The 12,971-nt window shown below is 37.4% G+C and overlaps 1 protein-coding gene across 3 annotated transcripts in view; it reads right to left on the bottom strand.

The window, feature by feature from the left end:
* Nucleotides 1-12,971, bottom strand: part of bckdhb (branched chain keto acid dehydrogenase E1 subunit beta) — a 223,359-nt gene that overhangs the window by 209,730 nt on the left and 658 nt on the right. For 2 of the 3 annotated variants that reach the window (XM_059982371.1, XM_059982373.1), the window contains exon 1: nucleotides 4,226-4,295. Coding sequence is in view for 1 of the 3 variants with exons in the window: in XM_059982370.1 (XP_059838353.1) it covers nucleotides 4,226-4,303 (78 nt within the window). In the remaining 2 variants the exon portion in view is untranslated. Of the gene's footprint in view, nucleotides 1-4,225; nucleotides 4,304-12,971 lie in introns of those variants that run through there. The other variant, XM_059982370.1, reaches the window with a different exon arrangement.

The raw sequence follows: 12,971 nt of genomic DNA, 5'->3' as shown, positions 1-12,971 counted from the left end.
TTTGTAGTATTGTAGAAAATGCATTAAAAAAATCTATACAAAAAAATGTAGGAAGAAATTCTGACATACTAACATACAAAACAGCTGCTAGCCACTGCTCCACCTAGTACTACTTGCCTGCCATCTGCATGATCACAACCCACTAGTCCCATTCCATCAGAATCTTTGACTCACGTCAGTAAGAAGACATTGTTGAAAACAGAAAGCAAAGACTACCACAATAAAGGAGAAACATTCATTCCAAAAGCAAGCATTAGGAAGGCATGCATGATTCCAATGAAAAAAAACTCTTGAACAAGAGAGCATTTAAAAAACAGAGTGCATAATATATTCCATGTCAGATCCCCTTTTGAATCTGACATCATTGATGAATTGCTGCCTTACAACAGGATGTCCTACCTTTCAGAACTCAAGGGAGATGACATGGGAATTGAGATACAGTGATGATGTGACAGTTCCATATTAATTCAAATACAAGGAAAGGAATCACCACAAGAGGTTCATGGAAAATTCAAAACACAGGCATTCAGCCCATCATGAACATGTGAGACCCATCTGATATCCCAAATTCAAGCACCAGGTCTGCAACATGCAAGTTGCAGCTCTTCAGGTACAAGTACTTCTCAAGTGTGATCAGAATTTCTGGCTCTGCCACCCAATCTGACAGCAAGTCCATCAATGAAAACTCTTTTTATGTATCTTCCCTCTATTAATTACTCTACCCATCTAACTATGGATTCTTGCATGTTTTTCAATAAATTGTGAGACTAAAAATTAAACACTAAGAAATAATTGTTCTGTATTTATAAATACAAATTTTAATCTCCAATGTAACCACAATGTAGATAAGAATTTTTAAGGCTTCAGAGAAGAAACAGAGAAGAAGTGACAATGAAAGAATAGCCAAGAGAGTAGAATTAAGAGTATGGGAATGTGGCAGCACCAACAAGATGAGGGTGTGAAAGGGTTGATTGTTTAAGAAGTCTTTGAACAGTGGGGAAGAACCTATTGTTTAAGTATGATGTACAAGAATTCAAGTTTGTGTATCTTCTCCCAAAAGGTAGAAAACCAAAAAAAAGGGAGTGACCACTGTGGAGAAAATCCTTGACAATGCTGTTAACCTTTCAAAGATGCAACACAGTGAAGATGGAGTGGAGAAGTTATGAGCCTGTGATGGATTGGGCTGTGATTACCATTCTCTGCATTGATCAGAGAAAAGCAGTTGTCACACTAGGCTGAGATGCAAACAGTCAAGATACTTTCTTTAACACATCTATAGAAATTTGAGAGAATCCTCGTAGGCACCCTGAATCTTCTTAGACGCCAGTAAACTACGTTGTTGCGCTTGCTTGATCACTGCACCAATGTGAAGGAACCAGGAAAGGTTGGTGGTGATAAGGATACCAAGGAACTTGAAGATGTCCACCATTTCTGCAGCAGCTTTGTTGACTACTCTGCTGTAACATACCAGCTCTTCATAACAAAATAACCCCTGCAATCTTTGCAAACTGAAGTTTTGCCATTAGTTTTTACAATGTAAACAAATAATTTCCTAAATTATTTATATCCACTTTTCCATTCCATTTCACTTCTCTTATTTGCACCTATCAATGCTTGCATGCCTTGTTTCTTAGTAATTCTGACTAAAAACAGAAAAATGTGTACACAAAGTAAAAGTGATCCTTTAGTACAAAGTGCAAAAAAGTAATCACCTTTAACCAAAATAGGCTAGCCGTTATGAGACAAAATGAAATCTCTGCTTCCTATTGTACTAATTTAATAGTTACTCTTTTATCTTTTCATTTTATGTTTAACTGAAGAATTCTAACAATATTGCATTGAACACAAATTCAGGAAAAAAATTAGTCATATCCAATTACACTATCATCTCTGCCTCAAAGAATTTAGTACACTTGAAAACATTCAATAATAACTAGCATTTATCCAACAGAATAACAAATTGGGAAAAGACCTCTTCACAGCCAGCTGAGTACTTCAATTTTGCAATGCAGTGGACTTAAAAATTTATCAAACAAGTCTCACATAAAACTTAATAAAGATGGTTGATATTGCAAACAAAATATTAGAAACGGATAACTAAAGCCAGATTAAAGTACGAGCTTTACGTATCTATACTTGAGTACGAGGTGATGATATAGAACTTCGTAGGGAATTCCAGTGAAAAGAAAGGGTGTCGACAGATCTACCGGCACAGTTAAGATTGTTAGAGAACTCTGTCACGGAAAGAGATTCCTGGACAGACAAAGGAAAAGTTTTAAGAAGTCTCCCTGATGAAACATAATATTTCCATTAACTTTGCCTTGGCCATCATCAAACACAAGATGTTATTGAACAAGAAAGAGTGCAGAAAAGATTTACCAAGTCTCTGACTGAAGTTGGGGGCCTGAATTACAAGGAGAGGACTTTATTCCCTGGAACACAGGAAATTAACGGTTCACCTAAAAGTCCCAAATTCAATGTAAACTTATTATCAAAGTATGTATATGTCACCATATGCTACCTTGAGATTTGTTTGCTTCCATTAGATATTAAAGATTTTCTGGCACCAGTTGATAAAGGTATACAAGATCAATAGGGGCATGGACATAGTAAAAGCACAGTATTTTCCAATCAAGAAGGCACAAAAAATAAGGCATAACTTTAAGTTCGGAGGTAAAAGATTTAAAAGAGACATCAGGGGAAGCTTCTTCACATAAAGAATGGTGCATATTGGAATCAGCTGTCAGAAATAGTGGTTGAGGCAGACACTTAGCTGCATTTAAAAGCCATCAGATAAGCCATCAGAGATTCAGAAGGCTATAGACCAAAGGCAGGCAGATAGGTCTAGCTTGCTGGGCAAGTTGGGACAAAGCAACACACATGCGTAATCTGCATCAATCTCCAGCACCTACAGATCCCACATTTGAGATGGACAAAGCACCTTTTTCCAAGATGTATGACTCTATGATTCTACTTCATGCTCATCAAGCTGCCATTTTTATAAAAGAGAATATTTGCCAGGTTGGTCTCATTAGCCATATCAGAATCTACAAAACCAGTGGAAGTAAGTCATCACCAAGCTTGGGGAACTGGCTAAGAAACACTTCTGCTCTGGAGCTTCACCAAGTTGATAACTCATACTTAGGTATGTGCACTTGATTGATGTATTGGTTTTAATGTTCCAGAATTCTTTAGATACGTTATCAACTCCTTTGGATTGGAAGTTGGCAGATATAGGGAGAAAAAGAAAAACAAGAAACTTGAGCAATGGAGTATGACAAAGATAAATGGATAAAAAATAAATTCAATCATTAAGAACATGGTAAGAAGGCATTTTGAAAATCAAATTATGCAGATTCAGCACTCTTTATGAAAGAAGAATGTTTCTGACAGATTTATTAGGTAAATGAGTGCAACAACTGTGGAAAGGAGATGTAGTATCTTCAGCTAAAAGTCACTGGCTAAATTTCAGAGGATTTGGAGGAGAACTTGGAGGAGTCTGGAATTTTCCACCTGTAAGGGCAGATGAAGCCAGATCATAAGCTACATGACCAAAGACCACTCAGAAGTAAGAATGGCCAAAACTGTTATTTTTATTTTTCCAGCAAAAGCACAATGGGTACCATTAAGTCTTATCACTATTTTGACAACAAATATTTCCCTATTATTTTGAATTTGTGCTTCAGCTGATACTAACATTGTGCAACTCACAGTTCTAATCAACAGGAAGAAATCTAAATAATTTGTTGCAGGAAACAGAAGACAAGGTAGAGAAAAAAAAAAGATGTTACTTATCAAAAGAAGCTTTCATTCTGAAGGAAAGGGCGTATTACTTCCATGAATGTCAAATTACAAAATGAGGTTATTCACATATGTAGATGACAGAATATTTGCTTCGATGCTGACATTGGAGTCTAACACTACCAATTCATTGTCTTAAAGTATTAACAAAGCAAGGATAAAAGAAATTAATAAAAGGATTAATCCCTCACACAAGGAGTATATCACCTCATAGAAGACAAAAAAGGCAAATAAAAATTAACAATAATGCACTGTTGATGATATACATCAATTGCTAAAATGCTGTTAATACCTGACTGGTGAAATACAATTCCAAATACATGGAATAAACATGAAAAAAGCCACGAAGAACATATCCTTCTTATCCACCACCACCCCATCCACACATTCAAAATAAGACAATAAGAACAATAAGAATACATACCTGCAGTCGGATCTTTTGCCAAAACATTATCCAAGCCACTTGTAATAGATTGAAAAAGGTTCATCTTCTGAGTTGGACCTTTTCATTAAAAAAAAATTCTGTTACCAAGTTGCCTGATAAAATTACTTCTCCAGGATTGCATTATGATTTTTGATCACTATATATGATTCTTATTTGAAAGAATAGTTTATAAACCAGACAAATAAAACAGATTAAAGTACTGTACAAGCATTTAATTTATAAACTTCCAAGTAAATTGTTTCAAAAAATTTCTATTTTCAAAGTATTAATTTCTATTTTGATTTTGAATCAAAGAGCTAATCTCAAACATTTTAATCTGTCAGTGAACAAGATTATTATCCCCCATTATCATAACTTTTCCTTGATTACGAAGCAACATCTTAATTTTCACAACATTGTAATTTTGAAGAATCAGAAGAAATCTGATGTGCGAGGGTCATTTCAAAAATTAGCCGACAGAAATTCCCCTCCACTGGCCTATTGCTTTAAAGCCACAAATCCTCTGTAAGCAAACAAAACCAGAGTTTGTTTGAGGGGGTAGAAACATTTAAGATTACAAAATGTGCATTAGGTTTAACCCTATAAGCACTAGTAATTTGCATAAGTGATAGCAAAATAACAGAAACAAGGCGATGAAGAAATTTAAAGACAATCATAAGGATTTTAAATCATGATTCTGGGGTAGCAATGACAGTCCTGATTTGGCACGGAGAGAAAGTAACTACTAATGAGAAGTTGTTCAACTTACAGCAGCTCCATCTCAGAACCAACGTTACATAAAACTCAGTAAACAAGCAGCAGTAGATTGCGGAGGAAAATACGGAGCTCCGAGCCATCTTGACATACTCACTGAAGCATGCAATCAGAATCCAAATCATGGTTATTATCACAGACATATGTCATGAGACTGTTGTTTGGCAGATCAGAGCAAATGCAAAATTTACTGTCACAAAAATCAGTAATTAGTGCAAAGGAAATAACTTAAGTATTGTTCATGGTTTATGATCCGTTCAAAAATCCGATGGCTGAGGGGAAGAAGCTATTACTAAAATGTTGAGTGCATGACTTCAAGTTCTTATTTACCCTTTCTCCTCCCTGATGATAGTAACAAAAAGAGGGCATGTACAGATGGTGAAGGTCCTTAATGACAGACGCTGTCTTCTTGAGGCAGTGCCTCTTGAAGATGTCTTCAATGGTGGGGAAGGTTATGCCCGTGATAGAGCTGGCCAAATATCCAACCTTCTGCAGCCTCGTGATCCTGCACATTGGAGGCTCCATTTCGGGCTGTGATACAACCAGTCAGAATGCTCCCCACTAGACAGATGTAGAAGTTTGCTCAAACATTGACAACATCCCAAATCACCTCCTATTGTACTAGAGCTGTAGGTATACCCTTTTTGTGATTGCTTCAATATATTGAGCCTGAGATAAATCTTCTGTGATGCTAACTCTAGGACCTTGAGGTTGCTTACCCTTTCCACTGCTGACCCCTCAATGTGGACTGGTGTGTGTTCACCCAACTTCTTCTTCCCAAAGTCCATCATCAATTGCTTGATCCCGCTAATACTGAGTGCTAAGTTGGTCTTGCGACACACTCAACTAGTCAATCTACAAACCCCATTTCCAGAAAAGTTGGGATATTTTCCAAAATGCAATAAAAACAAAAGTCTGTGATATGTTAATTCACGTGAACCCTTATTTAACTGACAAAAGTACAAAGAAAAGATTTTCAATAGTTTTACTAACCAACTTAATTGTATTTTGTAAATATACACAAATTTAGAATTTGATGACTGCAACACACTCAACAAAAGTTGGGACAGAGTTAAAATAAGATTGAAAAGTGCACAGAATATTCAAGTAACACTGGTTTGGAAGACTCCACGTTAAGCAGGCTAATTGGCAGCAAGTGGGGTATCATGACTGGGTATAAAAGTAGCGTCCATCAAAGGCTCAGTCTTTGCAAGCAAGGATGGGTTGTGGCTCACCCCTTTGTGCCAAAATTCATGAGAGAATTGTTAGTCAGTTCTAAAGGAACATTTCCCAACGCAAGATTGCAGAGAATTTAGGTCTTTCAATGTCTACAGTACATAATATTGTGAAAAGATTTAGAGAATTCAGAGACATCTCAGTGCGTAAAGGTCAAGGTCAGAAACCACTGTTGAATGCACGTGATCTTCGAGCCCTCAGGCGGCACTGCCAAAGAAACCGTCATGCTGCTGTGACAATTATAGCCACCTGGGCTCGAGAGTACTTCGGAAAATCATTGTCACTTAACACAGTTCGTCGCTGCATCCAGAAATGCAACTTGAAAGTGTATTACGCAAGGAGGAAGCCATACATCAACTCTATGCAGAAACGCCAGCGAGTTCTCTGGGCCCGAGCTCATCTCAGATGGACTGAAAGACTGTGGAACCGTGTGCTGTGGTCAGATGAGTCCACATTTCAGCTAGTTTGCGGAAAAAACGGACATAGAGTTCTCCGTGCCAAAGATGAAAACAACCATCCTGATTGTTATCAGCAAAAGGTGCAAAAGCCAGCATCTGTGGTGGTATGGGGGTGCATCAGTGCCCACGGCATGGGTGAGTTGCATGTATGTGAAGGTACCACTGACTCTGAGGCGTATATTAGGATTTTAGAGAGACATATGTTGCCAGCAAGGCAACATCTCTTCCCGGGACGTGCATGCTTATTTCAGCAGGACAATGCCAGACCACATTCTGCACGGGCTACAACAGCGTGGCTTTGTAGACACAGAGTGCGTGTGCCTGACTGGCCTGTTGCCAGTCCAGATCTATCTCCTATTGAAAATGTATGGCGCATCATGAAGAGGAGAATCAGACAACGGAGACTATGGACTGTTGAGCAGCTGAAGGCTTATATCAAGCAAGAAATGACAAAATTTCTAATTGCAAATCTACTACAATTAGTATCCTCAGTTCCAAAATGATTAAAAAGTGTTATTAAAAGGAAAGGTGATGTAACACAATGGTAAACATGCCTCTGTCCCAACTTTTGTTGAGTGTGTTACAGCCATCAAATTCTAAATTTGTGTACATTTACAAAATACAATTGAGTTGGTCAGTAAAACTATTGAAAATCTTTACTTTGTACTTTACTTTAAAATCAGATGAAATCGAAGGGATATTCAAGCTATTTAAAAAAAGGTCAACAGAAATATTATCATTTAGGGATTCAGAGGAATAAAGCCGAGAATAAAAATTCTTAAATAAGTCATTAATTTCTGAATGATTCGATGTAATATCCCCATTCTCCTTCCGAATCTTTGTAATATGTTGCCTTACTTTAGAACGTCTCAACTGATAACTAGAAACTTGCCAGATTTGTCACCATGATTATAAAAGTGACTCTTACTTTCAAGAAGTCGACATTCAACTGGTTGAGTAGAGAGAAGGTCAAATTTAGTTTGGAGTTCTGCATGCTTCTTGTACAATTCTGTGTTTTTAGTCTGGGTGTATAGTTGATCTAATACTTTAATCTGATTAATCAAATCTAATCGCTCTAAACAGGACTTTCTATTAAGATTCGTTGTCTATGAAACTATTTGACCCCTCAAATATGCTTTCATAGCATCCCGGACAATCTGGGATGAAATTTCAGATGATGTATTGGTGTTTAGGAAAAAAGTTATCTGATCCTTAATAAATTTTACAAAATCATCATCCGATAACAAAGTCAAGTTAAAACGCCAATGCTTATTCCTCTGAGGGAGACCAGGAAGATTTAAAGACAAAGTGACTGGAGCATGATCGGAAATCAACATACTCTGATAATCACAAGAGTGAACAAATGAAATAAGTTGATTATCGATTAAAAAATAATCAATTCTAGTAAAAGTATGGTGAACATGTGAAAAGAAAGAAGTCTCTCTCAGTAGGATGAAGAAAACGCCATATATCAGAGATACCATAATTAGAAAGAAAGGAATGAAAAGCTAAAGCAGATTTAGTCGGTAATCTAAGAACAGAGGACGATCAATCCAAAGCAGGATCTAACCAGCAATTAAAGTCACCACCCTGTATAAGAGAGTATAAATTCAGATCTGGTAATGAAGAAAAAAAGCGTTCAAAAAAGTTAACATCATTGGAATTTGGAGCATACAAGTTAGCTAGTACCACCTTAATGTTATATAATTTGCAAGAAACAATAATAAAACAGCCATTTGTATCAGATATCTTACTATGGAGTTCAAAACGAACACTTGAATTAATAAGAATAGAACCCCCCCCCCCCCCACCAGCTTAGGGTGGAAAGGATGAATGAAAATGCTGACCCACCCACCTTGACATAAGACGGGAATTGTCGAAACTACGTATATGAGTTTCTTGGAGGAAGGCAATGTCAGCTTTAAGTTGCTTAATATGGGAGAAGGCCTTCCTTCTTTTAACAGGATGATTCAATCCCTTTACATTCCAGCTCACAATTTTCAATGGACTAACCATTATCAATTGTTAAAACATAAAAGGTAGTAGGCATATACAAGGTCAGACATTGAAATAACAGTTTGGGAGCAAAATATAAACATAAATCAGTAAGATCAGGGCACAGACAAGTCAGAATAACAAAGAAAAACAATAAAAACATTAGATAGTGGTGGTACTGGAGAACCCACCCCACCCTCGAAACCCAAAACTAGATGGCTACCCAAAAAAAGGAGCTAGCTCTACAAGAAAAAAGACACCCCAAAAACCAACTTCCAGTTCCGTGCATCGACATAAGCTCCGCTTAAATAATATAGCAAAAACTAGCTAACCTATGCACTACAAATCAGAATTGCAAACAGAAACAATATCATTGGAGAAAATATAAGACTTAATATGAAATAATAATCAAAAAATAATCTACCCGCTAGAAACTATGAAAAAGTGAAAAAAAGGGGTAAATTTAAGAGAAAAAAAGAACAAAGGGGAAAAAAGAGAAGGGAAATTTTATATATAAAGAAAGTACATAGCAGCTGTTTGAAAAAAACAAGTCAGATACATTAAATTGGCAGGGTGATCTTCAGTAAAAACTCTAAGCCTCCTGAATAAACTGAGACCAATTATGGTTCTCAGTAGATAATGTTATACAAAAGTAAACAAAAATTAAAGATATTCAAAAGATATTTAAGGATACTCAAATAAGTTCTGAGTCTGCAAAAAGGCTTTAATTTAGAAAGTATTATCAGTCATTTTAGAAAGTCAAACTGGGTCCAAAGAAGTCAAAACGGCTGGGAGACCTTCAATAAACTTCTCGGCCTCCTTGACCAACTTAAACCATTTATATTCCCCAATAGTAAGAGTAATTCGAAGATTGGCAGGATTACGGAGGGAAGGTTTGAATCCACAATTAAAGAGCTCTTTCATAACGCCTTTGAACTCAGCACGCATCTTCAGAACCTGGGGGGGCATAGTCTTCAATGATACGAGTGGTATTGCCTCAGTAGGTCAAGGTACCTCTCCGGCGTGCCTCCATGATCAGAAGATTTTTCACCTGATAACGATGAAAACACAGGATAATTGGGTGTGCTCTAGAACCCAGAGCTTGAGGAATAAATATTCTGTGAGCTCTTTCTAACTCAGGTGGAGTCAGAAGAATTTCTTTCCTGAAGATCTCACATAGGAAAGAAGAGAAAAATTCAACGGGAGAGCCCGTTTTAGTGGCCTCTGGCAAACCGAGAATTCGTAAATTATTACGTCTGCTCCGATTTTCGAGATCCGCCATTTTGGAAGTAAGTTTGCTGTTTTGCTCCATTAGGTTAAAGCAGAGAGCCTCCAGCCACGGAATGCAGCGCTTTAAATCTTAGGAAGTTAGGTCGATGCGAGGTCATTGTTCGGCTTGGTCATCCACTCTGGCGTTAATCTGATCCAATTTTGACTCCAGCTGACTGATAGAAGCCCTAAATTCAGTCTTAATATCAATTATAATGTCCTGTCGATTCTGTTCCAGAATAGAGAGAATCTCGGCAGACAGCGACGTAGAAGCTTCTTTTTTCCCAGATTTAGGAATCTTTGTAGTCATTGTGAAATAGAAATATTCGCAGGCAGACAAAAAAGACAAATAAATTAACAAACTGAAATTAAAAAAAGGGAGGTACATAGTGCAAAAGTAAGAAATGTAACGGAGCAAAAGTTTGAAGCGACTATACAATCGCCATCGACTATACAATTGAGGGCATCGACTTAAAAGTCAGAGGAAAGATTTTAAAATATCTGAGGAGCAACCTTTTCACAGAGATGGTAGTGTGTGTATGGAACATGCTGCCAGAGAAAGTGCAAAAGGTGGGTACAATTATGACATTTAATACAAGATATTTCTACAGGTACATGGCTAAGAAATATTTAGAGGGATAGGGGCCAAATGCAAGCAAATTGGTTTAGATCAATTAGACAAGTTGGTTAGCATGAAACAAGCCAGAGGACCTGTTTCCTTACTGTATAGCTCTGATTAAGTCAGCTACATTGAACAGGCCATGTCCTTTGCATGCCCACACAAATCCCATGAGATATCCTATTGTGAAAGGAAGTTACCTGGCAGACAGAAGATTCAAGGGTGTGCTCAAAATCTCCTTCAAGAAGTGAAACATTCTAATGATGCCTGTGAACTTCAAGTGTTAGATCACTTAAAGGGAGAAGGAGCATTCCAATCATAATGAGAAAGTCAAGGTCAGGGATTGAGATCACACAGAGGCCTAGTAAGTGGTGCAGAGTAAGTCATCTCACAAACCAACACACACAAAATGCTGGAGAAACTCTACAGGTCAGGCAACATCACCTCCCAAACCACTCTACCAGTTGCCCAATCAATCACTCCCTGCCTTACTCCTGAAATAACACAGAACAGGGGAGCACAGGAAAAGACCTCCTGTCTTTTCCAAGATGTCTGCTTAAACTAGGATGCTAATTTAAACTCAACATCTGTCTACATGTAATCTATATCCTTCAATTCCCTGCTATTTTACATGTCTTAAACGGTGCTATCGTAGAGTTTATGGTTCCTTCACCTCAAAAACCACAAAACCAAGCAGAAGTGAGTCATCCCTGATCCTATGGGACCGCCTAAAAAGAAAAGTTTTAAATTATAAAAAACTAACTGAAGGCTAAATAGAAAGACATTGATACTCTCTTTACTGCATCTTTTGACTGAAAGGATGTATACACTTAGTAGCATTCACCAGAGATGAGAGTCCATGTCACTCCTTTTTATTAGTATTTATTAATGACTTGACCTTGGGTATATACAGACAATTATCACATTTGCTAATGACATAAAACTCAAAGACATAATAAACTTTAATGCCAAGGATCAGCAAAAAAAAGGATACATTTCTAAACAGGTATAAATACGGAGATATCTGGGGTTGTATAATGGACAGGTTGAGGAATTGGTTGAAAAAAACATCAAGAACCCTGAATGAAGGGTAAACATGCAAGGTAATCATAATGAGCCTTTATAAAATACCTGTTCAGTAACCTTGAGCCCAGGTTCCAAACTTCACACTTGAAAAAAGATGTAAAGGTTTATAGAGAATTTGAAAAAGATTTACTAAAATATTTCCAAGGATGAGTGACTTTAATTACATGGACTAACTGGTGAATCTGGGTATGTTTTCCTTGGATAGTGGTTGTGAAGTAATCTGATATCTAAAATCACAAAGGAACTGTCCAGATAGAGGAAAAACTGTTCTACTGGGAACATAACATTTTCTACTTTCCTGAACTATCATTAGCCCCAGATCAACACAACCAAAAGCAGATCATGGGTGTTTGAAAGGTTTTGCTGAGCATAAATAAATCCCAAAACTTGTTTAATTAAGTTGGGAGCTGATTACAAGGCTAGATATTGTATAATGCCTATTGAAAATTGCAGTGCCGGTGAGCAGTCACAAAGATAGTTACAAATGAGCAATATATCTGGCCTTTCTTTCAACAGCTGCAGTCCTTCAAACTAAGGTACACCCATACTGATGTGGTGTAAGGAATTTTGGCATTTAGACTCATTGAAAGTAAACCACCAGCAATACATTTCCAAGTCAGGATTTTAGGGAGCCTGCAAGTGATGATGTTTCCATGTGCTAGCTGTCATCCTTCTTGATGGTAGATGTCAAAAGTTTAGGAAGGACTTTTGGAGTAGTTTACAGCAATCAAAAATATATTCAGTACCCTTTACTTAACAATGCAATGTACAGTCAATCAGTGCTTCATTCATGCATCATTCTTCATGCAACTTCTTTGGATACTGACAGGGCAATCTTATACAAGTAACTGCTACAGGGTTTAGAGTGCAAGAATGAGAATGCAAGGAAATTCAAGCAAAAATACCTGGAGTCAGACTCACGTTCAGAGTCTGACCTTGCCATTGACAATTAACAGCTTAATGGCAAAGGCCAGGAACTTTCCATACAAGTCATGTTCTCAAGTTCAAACTCATTCAGATGTGCTATATCCGAACCCATACAACATATTTTACCATTCTATGCGCGCTCAAGGACTGCCATGGGTAACCTGGATTAAAGGAGGCCAGGCATGATTGTAATGCCCCTTCCAGGACACTTGAATTCAAAGTTAAGAGTCGCAAGTTGTCAGATTTAGCTTGCTGCGTAGGTTGCGGGCAGAATTGGACTAAGAATGACATGGATTAACCTTAAACCTTACTATGCTGTGTAGAGTAAACACGAGGAAATCTGCAGATGCTAGAAATTCAAACAACAACACACACAAAATGC

This window comes from Hypanus sabinus, chromosome 10, assembly GCF_030144855.1.
Source record: "Hypanus sabinus isolate sHypSab1 chromosome 10, sHypSab1.hap1, whole genome shotgun sequence".
Classification (NCBI taxonomy): domain Eukaryota; kingdom Metazoa; phylum Chordata; class Chondrichthyes; order Myliobatiformes; family Dasyatidae; genus Hypanus; species Hypanus sabinus.
The sequence above is the reverse complement of the archived record's forward strand: the minus strand, read 5'-3'. Positions and strand labels throughout refer to the sequence as shown.